This window comes from Protopterus annectens, chromosome 3.part0 (genome assembly GCF_019279795.1).
Source record: "Protopterus annectens isolate FY-2018-M chromosome 3.part0, PAN1.0, whole genome shotgun sequence".
Lineage (NCBI taxonomy): Eukaryota > Metazoa > Chordata > Ceratodontiformes > Protopteridae > Protopterus > Protopterus annectens.
The window spans coordinates 1,789,300,474-1,789,324,680 of NC_056731.1; the positions used below are offsets into that span (position 1 = coordinate 1,789,300,474).

The 24,207-nt window shown below is 36.0% G+C and overlaps 1 protein-coding gene across 1 annotated transcript in view; it reads right to left on the reverse strand.

The window, feature by feature from the left end:
• The window catches only part of HNF4G (hepatocyte nuclear factor 4 gamma), a 184,519-nt gene that overhangs the window by 78,580 nt on the left and 81,732 nt on the right, over positions 1 to 24,207 (reverse strand). Inside the window, exon 5 of the mRNA XM_044066012.1 lies at positions 16,172 to 16,327. Within this exon, the coding sequence (XP_043921947.1) occupies positions 16,172 to 16,327 (156 nt within the window). The remainder of the gene's footprint in view (positions 1 to 16,171; positions 16,328 to 24,207) is intronic.

Consider the following 24,207-nt stretch of genomic DNA (forward strand, 5'->3'; position numbering starts at 1 on the left):
ACTGCATTCTGGCTTACTTTGTCTCATTGTTTTTCTGATCTGTGCATGTGTGGCGGGGGTGCGGGGTTGGCATGGCCTTTCGACTTTGCTTCTCAAAGTACATAGAAAACTCCTTATATTATACAGTTGTTCAAATAGACAAGTGCAATTTTTTACTGTTATCACTATTAGTCAGGTCAAGGTGATATTGGAGTAATTCTCCTACTAAAACTGTGTCCTGGAGAAACAAAATTAAGACTTTCTTCTACTAGCTAACAGGCCCTTTAAACTACATTGTTTGTTTCACTTATCTCTCTCAGCAAGTTTGTCGCTGTTTAAGATAAGTCACTGATTCTTTTTTCTCTGTCTCTTTGACAAGTTTTCAACCAGCCTCATTCACTCCACTCCCCTACCCTCCCCAATTGCCACCCCCCAACATATTCTATTTTTATACTTCCATAGCACCACCTGCAAATTCCAAAAAACAGTAGCATCACTTCCCCCACAAGAAAACAACCATTAGAATTGCTCCCAATAGTAACACCCTTTCTTCTTTACCACCCAAGACTCTCTCTCAAAATGTCTTAATCCATGTCCTATAACTAGCAAATTACATCTCTACAACCAACCCAGTACCCTCCTTACTTTTTCTAACCCTTATTTACAACAAATATAAAACCCAAGTAAATAAGCTCTTAACTCAAATTATTTTAGTATTCCTCCTCACTCTACTAGCCTTCATCACCAATTATCAAATCACCTCCTACAAATACATGACTTTAACTGATCCTCACAAAGAATATCAACATCTACCCAACCTTGCCTCTCTAGATAACACCCTGTATTTGCAAACAAACCATATCTATCTATAAATATCTCAAAACTAAGTATCCAAATTTATGATCAGAGACCAAAGCAAGACCAAAATATAAATGGCCTTATATTTCCTTCTGTAAAATATCAATTCAAAAAATTAGTGGAGATATTGACTCTAACCCAGGTCCCACTGTTCACACAACCATCACTTCCAACCCCAAAATAAGCCAATCACCTAATACAACTCAGAAAATAGAACCTAAATTCACCTTACTAAATATGAACCTAAGAAGTATTCGCAATAAAATCCATGACATACATGCCTACCTTGCCACATACACTCCTGGTGTAGTCATAACTACTGAAATCTGGTTAAAGAAAAGAAATAAAGGATAAAGGATAATGAGATCACCCCCCCCCCACACCGGTTGCAATATAATCAGGCAGAAAAGACAAAACAAGCATGCACGTGGTGTAGCAATCATCTATAAAAAATCCCTAACCATACCATCACCTTACTTCCACAGGAAATATTCACATTTAACAATGCTGAACTTCTAATAACGCTCCTAAAAATCAACAATAGAAAAAACTATATGTTTAACAGCAATTTAAATACCACTACGGGATAACATTGATACTGCTGAAAGAATCCAGTATTGGATATCCCAACAAATTAAGCATGAAACTATAGTACTTGAAGATTTAAATATAGACTGGCAACTCATAAATTCTACTACCCCACTGAATCCATAATCTTGTTCAACTTCAGACAATTAATAACCATACCTACTAGAATCAATAAAACTTCAGGGAGACCCTCAACATTAAACTGGATTCTTACAAACAAAGCATACAAACTGACAAAAGTAGGCTGCCTCTCAGATAGCATAAGTCACCACATACCAACATATGCTATTAGAACTCCCCATAAATTATAAAATATGAAATACAACCAATTTCAGCAAATATATTTTCATTGAAACACTAAAACAATATAACTGGAATGTACTTAGAAAAATGTAACCAGATACTGCTGTAGAACACTTTCCAAATATATTCTTACAGACCTTAAATAATCTAGCACCAGTACGTAATAAAAGAGCAATGTCCAACCCCGCCCTATGGTTGACAAAATGAACAAGAAAAATCATGATGAAAGGGGATAAAGCCTGGAAAAATGGTATAAAAATAGCACTCAAAATGTCTTCCAGCAATCTAGATATCTTAGAAAGCTTGCAAATCTCCATGTCAAATAGGATCAGCAAAGATACTATACCAACCTACAAGAGAAATATAAAAACGACCCAAAATTGTTTTCGGTCATCACTAAATTAACTACTTCATCCTGGCAAGAATACCACTCCCTCTCCAAAAACATACAATATGACAGACTCTATCCCCGCACAGTTTAATTCCTACTTTATGCAATCAATATTATCTCTCTTAGACACTAATTCATCTGCCCCCCTCTCTACTCTTGTCCAGTTAAAACCACCCACAGCTCTTCAGTTTTAATCCAGTACCTACCTCAATCATAATGAAGTTGATCCTTAAACTAAAAGCTACTTGCATGGCTGTAGACCAGCTACCATCAGGCTACCTAAAATAGCCACAGAAGTCATAGCCTTCCCTGAGTCCATACTAATTAATAGGTCTATTGCAGAAAGATACATCCCATCACTGTGGAAAAAATTCCAAATCATGCCATTACACAAAGGTAACACATCTACAGAGTTTAATAACTGCAGACCAATAGTAATTCTCTCCTCCCTCACCAAAGTATTACAGAAAAGCATCCATATGTAGCTGATGCAGCACCTAACCTCAAATAACCTGCTCTCAGAAACACAACATGGCTTTAGGCCTCAGCACAGCACCACTACTGCTCTATTACATTTTACCAATATAATAAACCAACATAGAAACAATTGACAGCTTGTGTCAACCATATTCTTAGAGTTGTCAAAGACATTTGATACTATCTTGCACACAATACTCCTTATTGCAGTTTCTTAGTTACCTATCTGGAAAGCAACAGGCCATTAAAGGGCAACAAACCTACTCATCCCTTCAAGCAGTTACTACAAGTGTACCTCAGGGCTCTAGCCTGGGTTCTCTCTTATTTAATATATTTATTAATGATCTTTACACCTCCATTCGCCATGCTGGTTTAGTTCATTATATAGACAACTCAGCATTAATATGTGCAGCCTCAACAATAAATAATTTCCAAGACATTAACCAAAAATCTTTCTTCTCTGTAGAAAGCTGGCTCAAAGAATCAAACCTCCTCCTCAACCCCAAGAAAACTAAGTTAATGCTTTTTAACTCAAAAAGTTGCCAAAATCAAAAGCAATCTTTTAACCAAAATGTTAGCAAATAATACTGTCATTGAAACTGTAACTCACAGTAAACTTCTAGGCATTATAATAGATGACAGTCAGAAATATGAACAACATATACGCCAGACAATTGGTGAGCTGTGGTGGTGCAGCAGTAGCATTGTTGCCTCACAGCAAGAGGTTCTCCTGTTCGATTCTCGGCTGGAGTGTGGGGAGTGCCGTTTGTGTGGAGTCTGAATGTCCTCCACATGGTTGGGTGGTGTTCAAAAGACATGCATAAACGGGCATGCCTTCAATGAAGGTTGGATGTCAAGCTGGCACCTCAGGCGTTCGTGAAAATCTACTGCCAATCATTAGCAGACCGGAGTTCCGCTGTGGCGACCCCTAACTGGGAAAAGCCGAAAGACAAACAACATATACTCCACACAATTAAATCTACTCCCCAGAAACTAGGCTCCCTTTATAGGATCAATATATTCCTTACAGATACTTCAAGATCAACTCTAGCCACCTCCTTCTTATTGCCAGCTCTCATACACTGCTCCTATCCTAACAAACTTAAACAATACTCAAAGAAAGAAACTTGCCTCTTGCTACAATAAATTAGCTAAATTTGCCACCAAGCTCCCTCATAGGACCCATCATTATCATAGCTTACAGCAATTAAACTCGCTTGAACTACACAACTACCTAACATGTTCACAACTAACTACAGCACACAAACTCATTCATCATCCAGACAAATGCCCTGCGCTACATAACTTAATACTGACCTACTGTCCAGCAAGGGACCTCCAGTCTAGTAATGAATTCTTAGTACTTACAAATAAGCCAGACACACTCTACTCCCAATACATTGCTAAACTCTGTAATAGTATCCCCACTCAAATAAAACTCTATTACAAACTCAATAATTTTAAACCAGTGCTTAAACAACATCTTAACCAGTCCTGGTCCTACACATGTTAATCTCAAGGCTGACACTTTGTGTTCACCATACAATACTTTCCAAATAACTTCCTTAAACAGAATGTACTAAAACTCTCACTGAAATGACAAAACAATTTTTATACATAACTGCTGCCTGTACAATCCAGTAAATTGGACTTTCTGTTTAGTAACTTACACCTCTGTAAAATCATTGAATGTATAAATGTAACTACTGTTTGTGTATAAATGTAAATGGAAATGTAACTACTCTGTGTTTAACTGGAACTTAAAGTATAATGCAATATAAGCAAATGCAGCTTTTCTCCCCAGGCTTACACTGAAAATGGATATTAACCAGTTGGACTTTCCTGGTAAACAAAGACAAATAAATAAATAAATAAATAAAAATAAATAAAAATAAATAAATAACACTGTCTGTTCAACAGCAAATATCAATTGAAGAAGCTATTTCCTCAACAATATCAGAAGCTTTAGTCTCAAGGTGTCTATAAAAGGTAAGAATGAAAGCCTACATAAACCTGAGAAAGTTTCAGCTATCCTAATAACAAATATTTGTGAATAATGTTTTTAGTATTAAGTACATTATCTAATAAGTTATTGAACATAGTAGAAGTCCGAAATCCATGTAAAAAAATCAAACATCACCCCAATTTAAAAAAAAAAATATTTAAGTAATTCAGAGTTAACTTGTACATTTCAGTTGTTAAAGGATCCAAATAATAAATTTAATCTCACTGGTTTAAACCAAATTAGATTTGTTACTAGGCAACCCACTCTGACAAACCTAATATAATTTTATAAACAAATTAGTATAGCTAGGGATTTAGGATTAGCCATTCATGTGATTTTCCTGGATTAACTCGTGGCATTTAAATAGTAATGTACTGACCATCGTGACATTTTAAACCATTCCCCATATCACCAGACTCAAAGCTTTAATATAACATTAATATAACTCACTCATAGCTAAGTGAATTGATAACTGTATATATCACAGAGCAAAGTGCTGTTGTTATACAAGGAATTAATGTTTGAGTACTTTCAAGCCCTTCTTGGTGTCCCTCAATGTTCAGTACTTGGTCACTTCTGTTCAATCTAGTATTTGCTTCAACACCTATGCATGATCCTTGTTGGATTAGCAAGCAGACAACTGATGGCAATTTGAGCTTCTTTGCAGCAACTAAAGATGACATGACCACCATCAATAATTACTTTAAGGATACTGTCTGGGTCAACATTCTTGTTTTTAATTTAGTACTAATAAATGCCAGGTAATATACTGCAATAAACCAACTATCAAATACCCTCTTATTATAAATATGCAAATAATGAAATCAAACATGGTAGAGTTATGCTGAAAAAACAGTGTCACAATACATTTAGGTCCTTGTGGCATACTTTCTAGTCTCTTTACCTATTATCACTGATGGCAATCTAAATTGTCTCTTCTGAAAAACTATTGAAAATGTTAATAATAATTTTAAATGCTTTGGGAGGTTTTGCAGAGTGAAACTTAAACACACTTATGTGAGGGGTTGTTTTGCTACTGAGATCGATTACCTTTGCCTATACTGATATTTGGTCCTTATGTGAATATAAACTGCTTAATTTTTGGTATTTCATACCATAAATCATTATTCTTTCTCCTTGGGGAATTTAATAATCAAGATTTTTTAGGTAAGAGAATTTAAATAATCAAAATGGAAAATTCTAGATGCAACTCAATGGAAAAGAAAGAGAATGCAAAACTTTGGCAGCAACACTTGACTTTGGCAGATGTAAGCCCTTCTCTATCTATGTAAACAATTATATCATGTGCAGGCGATAGATAATGTGGATTCTTTACAAAAACCTATGTGGAATTTTCTTATGAGATTATGAATCTGCTGTTCCCAGTAAAAATGTACATGCTATGCAGTTTTTAGAAAAAAAAAAGTCGCAAGGCATTAATGAAGAAAAAAAATCATTCTTTAGTACATAAGAGTAATTATGTTGTTCAAGGGATGAAGGCAAATGCTTCCCTATTTCTAGGGAAAATTAGAAATTATGAGTCAATTTATATGGAAGCCTCACAGGGCTCTGATGGCACACATTTTGTTACTCAAGACATTATTATGGAATATGTAGAAAATTATGGATAACGTATGTATGCAAAAAATTATGCACAAGAGTATGGAAAGTACCACAACTGAGGAAAGCTTATAATGAGTTGCTGTAATTGGCCTATATGATTGGATGAATTAAATAGGGTCTTAAAAACTGTTTCTAAGAATTCGTCCCCGAGTATGGACAGTATAGCCTTTTTGTTTTATATTGACATGCCATTATTGCTGGGGGGGGCATTATTGCTTATTTTAAATAATTGGCTTGCTAACAGCATTAAGCACTTTGCTGTTTCTAATGTGTTTTAAAAATCATATATAAGAAAGTCAAATCAAAGGATAAAAATGACACATAGATAAACCATTCAATAAAAACTCCAAGGAAAATCCAGACAAGCTAGAGTTTTCACTGTGTGATACCTTAAACCTCCTGTAGTGGAAGCCCATAGGATATATGCAAATGACCCCTTCAAGAAATCAAGTATTTCAGCTACATGGTTTTTGAATGACCGTGACTTTTTGTACCTTTTAAGTCTTTATGGTTACATTTAGGCCAGTAAAGCCAAACCCCACTAGCTGTGGACATACATGTTTTGGACTTTTTATTGAACTCATCTGCACTGTATAAGTCAAGAGTTTGATTACTTAAAAAGCACAGGGTCTGTGTGTATTACTCTTTTAAAGTGTTCCATACTGAGCTTTATTCTCATTTCTTCAGGTTTTGTTGCTGATCCTTCATATATTCCCAAATATTTACATCTTTATCTACTATGCAGTAATTCCTATCTTCCTTGTCATAATAACAGTGTCCAATAATATGGTAACTGTGTTTTTTTACTATACTAAAGTGGACATAGTTACACAGTACTTATGCTTGTAAGTAATTTAGTATGGCTGCTTCTGAATCATAGTAATGCTTTGTGCTTCTGCCGCAGTCAGCTCTACCAACCTTGTGTGCACCCATTCATATTCTGGGTAGTGGTGTTCACAGTGCATGCATGCCATGACCTGACTGCCACTGTTCCAATGGATTCCACAATTATACTGCTTGATACTGCACATCACATGGGGTCCTCTATGCCTTGCCATGTGCACCTGGAAACTATGTTCTTCCTTCTCTTTGACATTCAGAGTGGGCATGCCCACTTTAGGTATCAAATTTGATATAGCCAGGATATGAAGACCTTCCCCATTTGCTGCACAGTGAATACAGATAATGCTTGCTGGCAGAGTAGGAGTGTGCCTTTACAAAATGACTGCCTAGTACCAGCTTACCAGGACAATGAGTGATGTCTTTGGCATAAACTGCTTTGGCTAGCAGTGCAGGCACAGGGCTACTGACCTGTGAAGGAGACACCCTGACCTCCTACCCTAGTGGGAGACTGAGGTTGGAGCAAGAGAGAACACATAATTCCTGTAAGCATTCTGTACTTCCGTTTGTTACTGTAAATTGGGCCTAACTGTTGTTGTGATTACTACCTGCTCTTAGGACTGTGTCGCACTGATGTCGTCTGTTATATATTATAGGCAAACAGGATAGTCTGTCAGAAGAAATGTGACAAGATCTCCAGGTGGCAGGGTAAGTGAGATGTTGTCCTGTTTGCAATGTACTGTTTTAATACACTGTCATACACCTGCTAATTATTTGCACTTGTTTTTCTGATTTTCTCTTATTATTTTAAATGCTTTAATTATTGTTCTTTTTATTTGTTTCTTTTACACTTTTACAGGTTCAGCAATGGTGCAGGTTGTGGTGTTTTTAGTGTGCAGAGAGAACATTTTCTTACAGGTCAAGACTTCTGGCGAGACAGCCTCTGAATATTAGCAGCTTCTTTCAGTTCTCATATGGGAAATTCAGAATGTTCACTAAAATACCAGTAACTCTATACTAAAAATGGCAAGGAAAGTTCCGGAAGGTTTAAACAAGTATTAGAGATTTCATGACCAAGGTATGATTTAAGGAAAAAAATATATATATATGGAAAATACATCAGAGATGTCTCTTGAGTTAGAAGCCACTTTGTGGGCTAGTGTATCAAGGAGTGAAGAAAAATAGATGAAAGAAATGGTGTCTATGCAAGAAAAATATATGTGATGTAAGGTGTTTAGGATTACTGGGACATTAGAAGATTATACAAAAGCTAATAGAAGAAATAGAAAATAGAGTCACAAAGTATGCAAACATAATTTAAGAACTTTAAAAGGGGAAAGCTAAGTTTCAGGAAAAATGACAGAACATATAGCTAAACAAGAATAGCTGGTAGAAACACTTAACTTAAATGAAAGATCTGTCCAGCTCTGACAACCTCACAACAGAAAATGGCTGGTATTCCTGCACAAAAGATCCTAATCAAGGAAGCACAATTTTTCCCCAGCACTGCTGTAAAAATAAAAGGTCCAGATCATTGCTGATAAAGCTTCAAACATACCAGAAAAAATAACTTATCCTATCTAAATTAATGCAAATGAGCAAGTTATTAATAATTAATGGTACAAGGATTTTTATGGTTAATGATTATTCCTCGTACACAGGTAGAAAAATGAATCAATTTATACCAGTGATGAAATTTTGCAAAGAAAAAGGACTGAACTTTTAAAATGTTGTCACAGCTACATTTAAGGAGTTCTTTCTAGGAAGCTCAAAGAATTTTCTGAAGGTTGGAGCAGCTGCAGCCAAGATTCAGAGCTTGCAAAGTAAGGAAGACAGCTAAACATAATGGAGTTGTGAGAGAGACACAGCAAGAAAAAGTGTGTATATTTGAGTGTGTGTGTGTGTGTGTTTGTGTGTGTGTGTGTGTGTGTGTGTGTGTGTGTGTGTGTGTGTGTGTGTGTGTGTGTGTGTGTGGGTATGGGATAGAGAGAAACTGAGCAAGACACAGGGAAAACATATGTCCCAATTTCTTTGCACAAAAATTTGGATCTGTAATAGAGCAAGAGGCTTTTCATAAATATGCTTTAATTGAGCAAAAGAAGTTGAAAACTATAATATCTAGCTTTATTGTCTGACTGTAACCCTTAGTGATTATTACAAAATAAAATTACTTGAGAGTGGGAGCAAGAATATAAGGCAAATTAGGGGTGATCTACAAAAGCAGGAATACTTGTGTAGAACAAGATGAAATGCCTTGCTCTGTGTGAATTTTATCTTTCATTTGATCTCAGTGACAAGTATATTCAGTGAAGAAAGTGTCTGTCATTACTGGACACATATATGTATATATATGTATGTATGTACATATATATATATATATATATATATATATATATATATATATATATATGGGTCTACTTTTTCTTATCAAAAGATCATTCTTTCGAAAAGAAAAAGTACGAGCCCAATTAAGCAAAAGTGCACTTAAACAAAAGTGCACTTTAGTGACTACTGGTTCAATGAACCGGTAATATTAAAAAAAAACACTGCAGCACCAATTCATTCTACAGTGGGGATAAGGGAATATACCTGTTTCCCCACTGTAGTGCGATCTCGGAGCTAGTATATATAAAGTAGTGGGACATGGGGGGTGCAGGAGGGCTTGCCCCACTGCAAAAATGACTTTTAAGATTTTTTTTTTTTATATTACCAGTTCATTGAACCGGTAGTCGGGTGCATATGCTACAGCAACTATGAAACATTTGGTGGTAGAACAACTTAACTTCAAAAATTAAAAAAAAAGTATATACTAATAAAAAACAAATAAACAATTTAACAGATTGTCCATTAGCTGTACAAAATAAAGCCCTCCAATGTGAATGTTATATTGGAGAAATAACAGCCCTTCCAGGAGTGTAGCTGATTGACACCCATTATTTCCTCAGTAACCCCCACCCTTTTTAGATGTTATTACTTGTATGTGCAGACCATTTGCATATTAAGGTAATGCTTGGTAGACAAATAAGGATTAGTGTACCATACTGCAGTCAAAACCTGAGCCTAACACTATTCCTTATAATCCATTAAAAAAGACTGACAAGTTAAAACTTTGCATAAAACATTTAATAATAAACACTATTCTGCACAGCCACTACCACACCTTCAGCCAGGTGAGTCAGTACCTATAAGTTAAAGAGGAAGAAAAAGTTGGACACAACAGGTGTTGCAGTACAGAAAACTAATGAACTGTGATCCTACATGATGCAAACAGAAAACAGTGTCCTAGTCAGACAATCTCAGGGGCATGTTCAAATAGCTCCAAATGACCCTCAACCTGGATGTCATGCTCCAGAAAACAAACCTGAAGCATCTGAGCCAAGAATAATCAGCTATAGGTTTACTAACAGTATTGCTGTTTCCTCAAAAGTATTACCCCAACTTAATATCCAAGACAACTGTGGAAGTTTGAAAAACACGAGCGATGACTGACCATGTGCTGTCCAGCTATGACTGTTTCTGATCCATTCAAAAATGTTTTGTGCGGCAAACTTAAAAATAATGATGCCAAGTATAGTTATCTAATAGTTTTCCTGCCATCTTCATTTCCTGTGATAGTCAAATGACACATAGTGGATATGAATTCAAAGTACTGTATTTTACCAGGACTGTGATTGAGTAATATGATCAGAAAAGTGACTGTACAATTTTTCTTGTTGAAAATATCTTGTTAGCAACATTTATCTCAAGTTGTTGTTATCACATACATAAATGCTGAATATATATTGGGTGAATCAGTCCAGAGTGTTTAATGTATTTGTGCATCAGTTTTGCACACATCCATACATTTTAATTCTAAAGAGATGCTTCTCTTTTTTGATAGGCGTGAGATGTGATGATAAGTAAGTAAAGCTACCTTGTATTTTTGTATTCTGTGAAAGATCTATAACAATTGCCCCTTTAGAACTAATGTATAGCATTGCCATTTTAAGAATAGTGCATCCCATAATGCATTGTATTTAGTGCCTACTGCCAGGGGGGTCTTTTCCACTACCACTGCTCCCTCAGTATGAACAGAGCCCCCAGATTGTTTATAATCCAAATTGCAGCCTTAAACCTAAGCATAAGTTAGAGTGCTAAGCTTAGACTGATGATTAGGAATATGTCTGATAAGTCTGGACTTTCATTCCCACCATGCCCCAAATCTGAGTCAGCTCTGTTCCTCAAAACTAAATGTTAAGTCCTATACCAGCTGCTAAATTATGCTTGTAGCTAGGGTCACGTTTAGGATTTGGGTTCTTCTTAGGCTTGGTTGACTGCTATTAAATGAATTTGTGTTAAAATTAGTATTTTGAGCATTACAAGTCAAATGGATATAGTGGGAATCGAATTTACTAATATGAAACCTGAGAGACTTATTGTATAAAATTGCATTCTTCCAGGAGGCATTTCTGTTTTGTTTTTATAGTAAAATGATTTACATTTATACTTCACAAAAAATACTACTGTTTTTAAATGTTCTGATCTTTTCAGTTGCACCAAAATTGCCATTTTAAATTACCAAAAATCTGATGAATTTAAGAAAAATAACTTTTTTTGGATTAGGTTGAACAGTTTGTCTATTTGGAAAGTCAGAATTTAACACATTCATGAATTCCTAATGGTGAATGTATTACATATGTATTAACTGATATAATAAGGTAAGGGACAGATGCTAAACAGGTAAGGGCAGTATGAGATATTAGGCATTTTTTCGTCTGTCACCCCCTCATCCTACTTAGCATAGTCTTACCTTAACTATGCTCCCACTCCTCCTAAACCCTTAACATAGCACTCTATTTCTACTCAGCTAGCCTAACCTCTTACTCCCTCACCCTCTCCAACTTTTCCCAACACTATACTGTCTCTTAACCTGCTCTCCTCTTGTTCTACCATACATAGTCCATACATTATTCTTTAATATCCAAGTTCCCACCACCCTTTCTCTCCATCTGCAACTCCTCTCCGCTCATCTCTCATCCCTGTGTTACATGACTTACTAAATAATTGCACTATAATAATAATAATAATAATACCCTTTCGACCATCCTCTGGTATACTTTCCATCTGAATCATATAACTTGCAAAGTCCACTTCTCTTATGGATACGTTTTCCCATATAAACCTTATGTCTGTATCTATTTGGCAGTATTGCTTTGAACTATTGTATTTATATTTGTCTGTCCTATTCATCAATGTGAATTTTTATGATACATACAATCCTTGGGTCTGTATCTATTGTGAAAGATTGCTTTGAACTATTGTATAAATATCTGTCCTATATTTCAATGTGAATTAATGGTATATACAATTTGTCCTATTCTAAGGTGTACAAATCAATGTAATTCAATGTAATTGTGCAATTTGCTAATTGTCTCTGCAGCATTTTTCTCCTGCCGTTTGCTGAAAATGGGCATTAACCCAGCTGGACTTTCCCAATAAACAAATGTTAAATAAATATAGATAGACTATTTTGATACTCTCCTAAAGATGAGCTGATGAATTGCTGGATGGGGTACTAAAATTATAAGGTATTGCACAACCTAGGAAAACAGTTAAGGTTCAGAGAGGGCACTGCCAGTTAAGACTATGATGGAAGGTAACTGGAGGTGGGTTCAATAACTAAACCAACAGAAAAAAAAGAGTGAGAACAAGCAGCAAAGCCTGGACACATATATACAGGCTTACATTAGAAAGTTTTTTTTATGAAAATAAAATATTCCTGCCTTTGGAATTCATGAGTACTTGCACACATTGGATGAAGTGATCAATGAATGTATTACATGGATTTGGAAAAAACTGGTGCGAAGAGAACTAGTAGTTATTTAACTAAATTATTCGTCTTTGAGCCTGTACTGATTTTGACTCAAGCCTTCCTATGATGAGAGAGCTCTGGATATTTGTGTCACAAGTCATTCTGTGAGGTGAGAGCTCTGGATATCTGTGTCTCAAGTCATCCTGTGATGTCAAAGCTCTGGATATTTGTGTCTCAAGTCATCCTGTGAGGTCAGAGCTCTGGATATTTGTAAGTGCTGCATACATATATTGTCATGCTTTAGTGGTACTGCACAAACAAGTGTTGTCCTGCATGGGTTTACATACCACAGTATATACATTGTCTGCACATTTTTTGTTTTCAGTGACTGCTGAATCCAAGAACATCTCCCATAAAACTTATGTGATTAATAGTCATGTAGTGTAATGGATAGTACAGAGAGTGCTCTGATGTATACCTTGTGCTGCGCAGCATTTTTATTGCTGTTTGTCGGCACTTGTGCTTTTCTATGAAAAAATATGTTACTTTTGTTGAACTTGCTGAATCTTTCAGTTGATGTTCATTCATGTTAATGTCTATCTTCAGCACATGTATGCAACATTAATGCACATTTCCAATTGCCCCAGATATGTAGAGCTATTACATTTTTGTGAACTGATGTATCAGGATTTCTTAGATGATTCACATATCTGATTCACAACATCCTGTAGCCCACACCAAAAGCATTCATTCTGATAGCAAGAGCATTCCTACAACATTTAATAACTACTTCTGTTTTTCCTGTTTGAAGAAACTATGTGTTTTGTCATTATGATTATATTCAAAATCCATTACTAAGAAATCATATAATTAAAGACACATTCTTCCTGGGATTTAAAAAGGGTTATTGTGAGTGGTAAGCCATAATGCGAGCAGCCAACCCCTTGCTGTAATACTTTCCAATTCATAATCTGCCTTACTACACTGATTTTCCATGCTCAGAAGGATCACTGTGGAAAGTATTCTCACTGGTCAACCATGATAAAGCAATGACGCTATCTAGGGGAGTGGCTAATGATAATTAGCCATGTGCTCTCCCCCAGAGCCTGTAGGTACTGATTTACACTTCTGAGTGAATGAGTCCAAAAATCACTCAGCTGTGTAAATTATCACAGTCAGATAAGAAATTTAATTCAGCCAGAAGGTTGCAGTCTATTGTTTATTTCTATAGAAGAAGTCATGGTGCGGGTAGGGTGGGATTGTGTGTGTATACATATGATGAGCTCTGTATATGTGTGAGTGAGTGAGTGTGTGTATGTGCATGCACACGTGTGTGCATGTGTGCTTATATGTGTCTACATGGATAAGAATGGAAGAGAATGACTATGTGGTATGTGTGCCTGCTTTGTATATATCTGAATGGATGTATGTGTCTGAGTGGTCTCATTAGGGGGGTTAGTTGGGGAATAGAGGGCATAGATATTTGTGTGTGTGTGTATGTGTGTGTGTGTGTGTGTGTGTGTGTGTGTGTGTGTGTGTGTGTGTGTGTGTGTGTGTGTGTGTGTCAGAATGTGGGTAAATGGTTGAGTTTGTCTGTGAATCCATGAGTCCTATCTAGTGTGAGAGGGTGTAATATTGTGTGTGTGTGTGTGTGTGTGTGTGTGTGTGTGTGTGTGTGCATGCCAGACTGTGCATGTGAGTAAAAGGTTGAGTTTGTCTGTGAATCCATAAGTTCTAACTAGTGTGAGAGGGTGTAATATTGAGTGTGTGTGTGCGTGTATGTGTGTGTGTGTGTGTGTGTGTGTGTGCACATGTGTATGTATATGTGTGGAAATGTCTACGTGCTCATGCGTGTGTGTGTGTGTGTGTGTGCGTGTGTGTAAAATTGTGTGTCTGTAAAGGACACAGCAGAGACATCTGTCATATCTTTCAACATCCTTGCATAGAACTTCTGGACAAATCCAAAAATAATGGGGGGATAAATGTCTACAATAATGGATAATTTTTACATATTACTCTAATTCACTTAAAAATGTAAAAGAATGACATATTTTTAATCAATAAAAAGTATGAAACCCTAATGTCTGGTATTATTGACTGACTGTATGCCTCAGTGAATTACTGCAAAAATGTAAACTTTTACAAGGTGCACACCAAATACATGAGACAGCATCCAGGATATCATGTAAATGTCTGGACAGTTGCTAGGTATTGTGAATGTGCCAGTGTGATGGATGGGCTGCGGAAGGCGGAAATTACAACAATATGCTGTTAACACAACATACAAAAACTTCCGATTTGGCAACATGCAAATTGGATATTTGCCTTCCTATAGACCAAAATGTTTTACCCATTCTTTTACCTCTCAAAACACTTGTAAATAAATCCTTGCTGACACAAATGCATTATTACAATTATGAGCATGTCTTGCTGTGTTATTACAGAATTTTTTTTGCAGCTAATTTTAGGAATGTAAAAGTGAAGCCTGCACACAGATATCTACCATTAATTTCTATAATGAAATGTAGCTGTCTATTGCCACATGAATGCAATGTTGCATAGTGTATGTAAATATATGATTATATTGTTCTCTTTTTTGAATCTAAGTGAAGTTTCCATATTTGCATCACTGTTAACGGCATAAAGTAATGAGAACTGAACTCTGTATACTGAATATTGCAGTGTGAATGCAACCCTAAATATTGTATATAAATATGGTTTTCATCATACTCTATTTTTCTTAGCAGAGATATTTGTTATCTCCGTATAGTCTTCCATATAATGTATCTTTTGTGTATAAACTTATATCGGTTAGAGATTTTCTCCTAAGGCCTCCGCTAAAAAAGGATTTTATTGCACAATTGGATTTTCCCAGTAATCAAAGGCAACAACTAACTAAATCACTCACTCACTCATTAAATAAATAAAGTCTTCCACACTGGAACTAAAGCTGTCTCTGAATCACTTTTTCTGTGACTTCACAAATTGTACCTATCTGTGGTAGACATTTTACATTAACATGGACCACTCTTTCTATAGCCTGTGCTCTGTTTTACAAGCAACTATTTTGTCAGCAGTATATCTGCTTTTGCTATTTGCCATCAAACATTAAAAACACATGCAAATGTTTTATATACTGTAAAAACAATTGTATTATTGTTCAGTCATTGCCTTTATTTTGCATTCTGCAAAGTTCTTCTTAAAGCAAAACAAAGCTGAAACATTCATTTTATAGAAACCAGTTGCAAATGCATTTCAGAAATTTAATTAAATCTAAGTAAACTATTACTATTTTTCCATTAAAACTAGACTTTACCTGATCATCTAAGGGTAGTTCAGAGAAGGCAGGGATGTACTTGGCCCATTCGATTAAAGCTAACAGTTGCTGTTTCATAGATTCTGATACATTGGCAATGCTTGCAGTCTTCCTCGTTGTATCATCTGTCCTTGTTCGTGGGAGGGGTGCAGTAAACTAATTATATTCAAGGAAAATAGAATGTTTAGAGTAAATCAGTTTAGTCAGGTGATCATAATTATTTTCACTGGCTATGAATGTTCCATTGCAAGAGGAAAAAAGATATCCGAAAATTATTTTGCCAATATGTCTACTTGTGTTTATTAAACATATAACCTTAATTGATTTATGTATAATTTAAAAATTACTTACAGAATGATTTATGACATGTATGACTGAAACTACAAATAAGCAAGATGATTAAATTCTAGACTGGTGGACATGCTGTTTTATGGAAACTATACCCAATCATTTCAAGTGTAAATCGTTAACATTCATAATGAGAAAGAAGAATTATTTCCAAATGTTTTCTCATCTATAGTAACAAAGAGGAATTTGTTAGAATGCATAATATGGAACTTGTAGTATTATGTCTCAATAATTACCTTAAGTCCAACTACTAATGCAGCCTAGAAATTATATAAACAATTTAAAATTAGATGTATTTTCAGCATTCATTTTGCCATATTATGTACCACATTACATATTAAACTGAATGCACAATTCACTGGAAAATACGTTTGGAGTGGTTGAAAAGTGATATGTTTTATTGCAGCTGTTCTGATATATATATATATATATATATATATATATATATATATATATATATATATATATATATATATATTTTTTTTTTTCTTTATATATATATATATATATAATTTTAACTCCTAATATCACTGCTGGTATAGGGTCTGCAAGTATTGATCTACTAGCTACTAAGTTACTTTTTGTATCAAGGGGTAAAGACTTGGCTCATGCAAAAGTCCATCACACAGCATGGTCATTTTTTTTCCATGGTACCTAATGTGCAATGACAATGCATTAAATTATTTGATTATTTTTTAATTACTTAATGAATTTATTTATTTTATTTTATTTCTCAGCTGGGTTTATTCATTAATCACAACTGAACTTTTTCATTTCACTCATGGCATAGGTCAGTGACAAAAGCAACAGAATTACAACAGAAGCTTTGGAAGAGTATTGCTCTGCAGCATGCACATACAGATGTTTGGTACCTGTTAGACTGCTGGCAGCATGCACATGCAGGTGTTTGGTACCTGTTAGACTGCTGGCAGCATGCACATGCAGGTGTTTGGTGCCTGTCAGACTGTTGCTAGCATGCACATACAGATCTTTGGCACCTGTCAGACTGCTGCCAGCATGCACATGCAGATGTTTGGTACCTGTTAGACTGCTGGCAGCATGCACATGCAGGTGTTTGGCACCTGTCAGACTGCTGCCAGCATGCACATGCAGATGTTTGGTACCTGTCAGAGACTGCTCTGCAGCATACATATGCAGATGTTTGGTATCTGTCAGAGACTGCTGCCAGCATGCACTTGCAGATGTTTGATGTCTGTCAGAGACTGCTGCCAGCATGCACGTGCAGATGTTTGGTGCTTGTCAGAGACTGCTGCCAGCATGCACATGCAAACATTTGGTGCCTGTCAGAGACTGCTGCCAGCATGCACATGCAGATGTTTGGTGCCTATCAGAGACTACTGCCAGCATACACATGCAGATGTTTGGTGCCTATCAGAATGCTGCCAGCATACATATGCAGATGTTTGGTGTCTGTCAGAGACTGTCCCTGAATGATTGTCTCCCTTAGCCTTAGCATGCCATAGAGAGTAAGGTGCTATGGAAAAAATCATGTCCAAATGATTATTGATTACTGTGCCTACTCCAGATTGCCTCTAAATCCTTGGCCGATAACGGAACATTATAGCATTGTTTCACTGAAGATAGGTTCATAGGTTGGTACTAGGCTATCAGCCCTAGGGCCTATACAAGCCTAGCCATAACAATTCCCTGGCTATTTCTTCCCACACTATTTACTTCCCTGGATAATTTCACTCTCATTGTATCTCGCTCTCTCTCCCCTTCTCTCTCTGTCTCTCTCTCTCTCTCTCTCTCTGTTTCTGTCTGCACTGTCAAGCTGGTCTAGTGGTGAATGTCTTACTTTTTATGTGCTTTAAAGACATGTTTCTTTCCAGGGACACTAGAAGAGAGAGATTCAAGTCACTTTCCTAACCGACAGATAATTGGAGTCAGGGGTCAGCACCCTGATGTAGCCAATTTCTTGGTTCTTAACTCCTCAGTTAAATATGTATATTTCTGATGATGATAAGTTTACTTCTTCATTTAATGAATAAGTAGGTGAGCTAGCCTTTTGTGGGAATTTTTAGCCAAAGAACAGGTGTTTGAACAATATAGATGATTAGACAGAACTATATTGATCTATTGTTGCATACAATATTGGCATGATACTGGTTCAGTTTAACTGACAGAGTTCATATTAACTAGATGTCACAATTTAAAAGTGGGTCACGTAAGACTCAGAAGATTATTGGCATTCATTGCTTTTATTTAATCCAAAACAGATTTTTTTTTTTCAGAATAACTGAATATTGAAACAAAAAGCTTTTAAAGCAAAAATATACAGTGTATGATATGAATCCCACTAATCAGATATCTGTATAATTAGTATTACATTAACCTGAAAACTGAAGTCCGACCACCATAATCATATATATAAAATACAAATAGTCATAAGAATAAGGGACTTTAACATACCTTTGTTTTATATATAATGTATATTGTTCTTTGAAAGTTATAAATGACTTGCACAAGTAAATCAATCACAAATGCTCACAAAAACTCAGAATTGAAGAGTCAATTATATTGAACATAGGACAGATATAAACAAGATGTGTGCATGTAAGAATTACTTGTAAAACCAGAATCAAATGTTTAAAATATTAAAAGAATGTATATAAACAAACACATGTGTGTACACATGCACACACATATAAATCCATCTTTGTTAGTATGCTCTTTGAGAGAGATAGGCTTATTTTTCTAACTTTGGTGGTGGACATTCATTTGTGTGATCACTAGTGAGTGACTGGCCAACATTTCCAGAAAAGGGCAAACTGACATTGAGGATAGAGATTCGGATAAGGAATTGCAGGAAAATATAGAACACCGAGATGGCAATGATGTCAGGTGTATTATAAATTTTAAGATTAGCAAGTCCTGGATTATACTATACATCTCCAGATGTTGACAGTTTTTATACAATCCAAAGCCAATGTTTGGTTATTATTTTTAAAGTAATTGCATACAAAGGTTTGCATGGAACCTGCAGTTGTATTAAAGTATTAAACTGCTCAGTGGTAATTCAAGTTAATTTGCTACTGAAAGTAGTCAACGGTACTACCATACACATTATTGCTATGGTGTGTCGAAAAGTGACATGTTGCAGTAGGGGACTTCTGTGCCTTACTGATCATTTAACAAATAAACCAGCAGACAAGAATAATATTATTAGAAGTGCAGTGATCAAAATACATATAAATAAATTTTGACAGTGGAAGATGATGCTGTATTTGACTTTTTTAAAGTTAAAGAATGCAGAAGAAGATGAAAGAGTTAAGTCTTGATATGGGCTGCTTATTTAATGTAGAGTAAATTTGGTGTATGCATTCTATTAAGCTAAAGTTGAACTCAGCTGCATGCAGTATGTATCTTTAAGACTTAATGAAGCCAGGCAGGCAATATATAAAAGTCTGAATATATAGGAAGGGTACGATTTGTGGTGGGTAGGGATTGAAACAGGTCAACTCTATGTGGTCCAGAAAGGATTAATGGTCCTGCATGTGTACAAATGTTAACTTAAATAGAAAATCTCTGTCAGGTGCAGAAACAAGCTAACCACACTGGAGAACTCAACTGTTCAAAGTAGGATTACCACTGCACTGTTTATAAGTATAGAAAACCCTGCACTTTACAGCAGCTGTTGTGTACAATGACATTTTATATTACTGGCTCACTCTGCCTGTTCTTGGAGACAGTAAAAAATACATTGTTTCACTGAAAAACTTTCAAGTTTTATTTGAGCTATTACTTATCAAGCAAAAAAGTGCAGAATTATGTCAAGTTCATCTCTGGTTATACAATACACCTGAAAAGAGTGGCACTTGGTATAATGGTTAAGGTCTTTGACTCACAGACACAAGCTACAGAGTTTGACTTGCACCTTTGGAAAGGAAATTGATTAGGCTTAGACTGGACTAGTAAGAAAGCTAGCCTAGTAATTAGCTATGAATCTAAGGAAAAATGAAAACTTTAGAGGATGGGTTTGGCATAATAGTCAAGGTCTTTACCTCATAGACTCCAGGTACATGGTTTGATTCTCACCTCAGTTTACTGACTAGTTTTAAAATGCCCCTTCAGTACAGTTAGCCTAGTATTCACTTATGAAAAATGCCAGAAGTCAATTTCTATTATTTTTAAGTATGACATCATTTGGAGTATTTGGTCCAGTTCTTTTTTTGACCTCAGTGCCATGGTTTATGTGACAGCAAAAAAAAAAAAAAAACAAGCCCATAACTTGTCTTTGCCAGATATTTTGTTCTATTGTCTGCAAGCATTATTTAAAACTTCAAGCTTCAAGCACTCACAAACCTCCTCTTAAGTATCCACGCAATCTGTTCTGTGGAATGTCATGTCCTCGTCTCTTTACATAGAAAGAAAAGTGTGGTCCTTGAGATTGCCACACATAGAATAATGAGGACAAGGTACAAACCAGTAATGCATACTGCTTGTCATATCAAATACAATTCAGAAATCATTTGGTTGGCAAACTTAAATGAAAGAAGATACGAGACATGTTAGTACACCACCATGTTTATCAAACATGGTCACAGTGTCTGTAGATCATATTAGTCAAGTCTGTCAACATCCCTGTTAAGGTATGCTGGTTATCTCCCAGTAAAGTTAAAGCTATGGCTACAGTCAGCCAGATTTAATACATTTCAGTTAACACAGGAATGCCCTATGAAGAGTAAGATATTTTATTACAGCTACAGTAGTGTTAACCCACAAACATCGATGTAGCTGACATTGTGTGCAAGCAGGTAGACCCCCTATCCGAAGTGGGAGTCTGAGCACTTAGGGAAACAAACTTATAACAGGAAAACAGTTAATTCTGAATCTCACTATTATGCCTTTCAGACGTTTAGACAGGGGGCTTCAACCCCCCTTCATTCTCCAACATGGGGGGGTCTACCCTCTTACTTTTAACTATTGTTTTACAAAACAAAACTACTATTTTACATAACCGGGGAAGGACACATACTGGGCAGCATGGGGAGTGATGGAAATAAATGAAAGAGACTATTTTTTTCTAATTCTATCAAATGCTGGATAATTATAAAAACAGCGGAATTCACTTCTAGGTTTAATACTTGAAACCGGTGGCAACAAACTCAGTTGGTCAGTATATACCTCCACCTCCTATGTTCCACCACAGAACAATTAATTGGCAAACAAAGAGTGTGGAATGCAGTAAACAAGCGGAATATAACTCCACTGAGGTATCATTGTATCAGAAGTAAAGAGAATGCATGTTCTCTTGAATAAGGACATTTTTTTTCTTTTTTTCTGTCAACAGAATGAAGACACCATCATGACGTTTTGAACTCTAACCTGCTTTTTTTAATATTTAAGGGTCAAATGCAAGTCTTAAGTGAATTTTATATCTAGGCATCCAAGTATACTTTTATACAAGCTTTACTAATAACCCTTCAAATATGAGCTTATGCACTAATTTTTAGGCAGGGCTTCAAAGTTATTTGATCGTTACAGTCTGGCTTGTTATGCTGCGCTCATTTTTAAAGGGTCAGTATATATCTATTTCTGGAAATTTCAGTTATGTCTAGAATGCATCTGTCATGAGATTTTCATTACCTAAGAAGTAAATATAGTATTAATTGTTTTTCAGTAAAGAAGCTTTCTATCATTGGATTTATGTTTGCATATAACCTATAAATCACAGGTTTGCAGGCAGTGACACATTGTAAGAAGCTAACACAGTATAACTCTTTATACATAACAAACCATCCTTTAGTATTCTTTAGCTGAATAATTATGTATTTTTTCTGAGCTATGTGCTTGAAATTCTCAAATGATTTTGGAGATATGGTATGACAAGGCACCACCAGTATGCTTACATTACATCTGGTTGCCATTACTGTCATGAAATACATGAGCACTGACATTTTTGGCTGATACAAAAGTGTATATCTGTGTCAAATCATTAGTATGTTCTTATACAGTCAAAATTAAAAGTAATACTTTTTTCCTCAGAAAAGTATAATTTCTAGAAGTTTAAATGTAACAAAAAAAAAAAAAAGAAATACCATTTTGACTTGTGCAGACAGATGTGTTATCACCATCCCTTAATGCTATTAGCCTATTCAATGCTTTGTAGAGAACTGACTGCGCAGGTGTTTTATTATCAAACATTACATGAAAATCTGTAAGCGCTGCGGTGGTGGTGCTGCAGTAGTGTTGTCACCTCACAGTAAGACGTTGTCCTGTTCAGTTCTCTGCTAGACCATCTTCTGTGTGGAGACATGCGTGAATGGGCATACCTTCGTTGAAGGTTGTGCATCAGGGCTGGCAACTCGGCACGCAAAAATCTACTGCCAATCATTAGCGGACCGGAGTTTCGCTGTGACGACCCCTAACCGGGAAAAGCTGAAAGACACAACAACAACAACAACAACATGAAAATCTGTAAGCATTTCATTTTTAATAGTAGTGCAGCTGCAAGCTATCTGGTTTGTTTAAAGAGAGCTGTATTAAACTGTTACTTCTATATAGGCCTGCTTTCTCTGACTTCCAGCCTAAAAGTCTATCTATTTCTGTTATATCTCTTAACCAATTAACACAAGAATTCTAGGCAAAACCAAAAATAATTGGTGTGAGTTTGTGTGTATGGTGGGGGGTGGAGTGGGGGGACAAAGGCCTCAAGTCAAGAACTGATTTTAAATATTACTCTTATAAACAAAGTTTATAAATTAACTGGTTTTGAATTAGTATGCATTTTCTGGAGGATGGGAAGTCTGAAACTCTAATATTTGTCATTATATAATGACTTTGATCTTCAATGATATACCAGAAATGTACACATTTTATGATAATTTACAAAAACATGCATCTGGAGCCTTTCTCCCCGGGCCTCCGCTGAAAACTGGCTTCTTTCCAAGTTGGACTTTCCCAGTTAATAAATGATAAATAAAAATAAATAAATAAATAATTAGATCAAAAATGTGAGGCAAAAATGAAAATATGCTGCAAACGTCTGGACAGTTGAGAGGCAACATTTCTGTATAACGTTGATGATTTCATTAATTTTAATTGTCGTGATGTAAAAATGACATTAAGCCTGGTAAACACCGTCTGCTTGGAGAAGTTTGCAAGATGAACTTAAGCAGTCGTTAATACTTTGCTAGACTGTCCAAAATCATAGATACTCTTCTGTTGCCTATAAGTGCTACTGTGCACATTTAACCAATGAGGACTGTAGTCCACCATGCAAAATGCAGTGGTCTGAAGGTGAGATATTTGGAAATGAGCTTCATGGTGTGCTGTCTCTTAGAATATTTGTGAAGAGCAGGGATCATAGATGCCAACATTATACAAGCGTAAAGGGCAACAATCCAGATGCATACGTTTGCACTGCAATCTCGCTGTGCACACCGTGCATTTCAGTGGTGGGAACCTGCACAGGATGATTCACCATGCACAACTGCAGATGTTAGTTAGTCAAAGTGTGTGTCAATGGGAGTGCATGTGTAGGCATGTGTGTGCACGCGCGTGCGACCGTGCATGTGTGTATCTTTGCGGCAGGGGTGTCAATGAATATATATGTTGTCTGCATTCTGCTGAATAGCTGCTTCAACTGCAAGGGGTGAATCATAGTCATGCAAGTTCCCAGGTACTGCGATGTTGCCCTTCCTGGAATGCAGATGGATATGAAC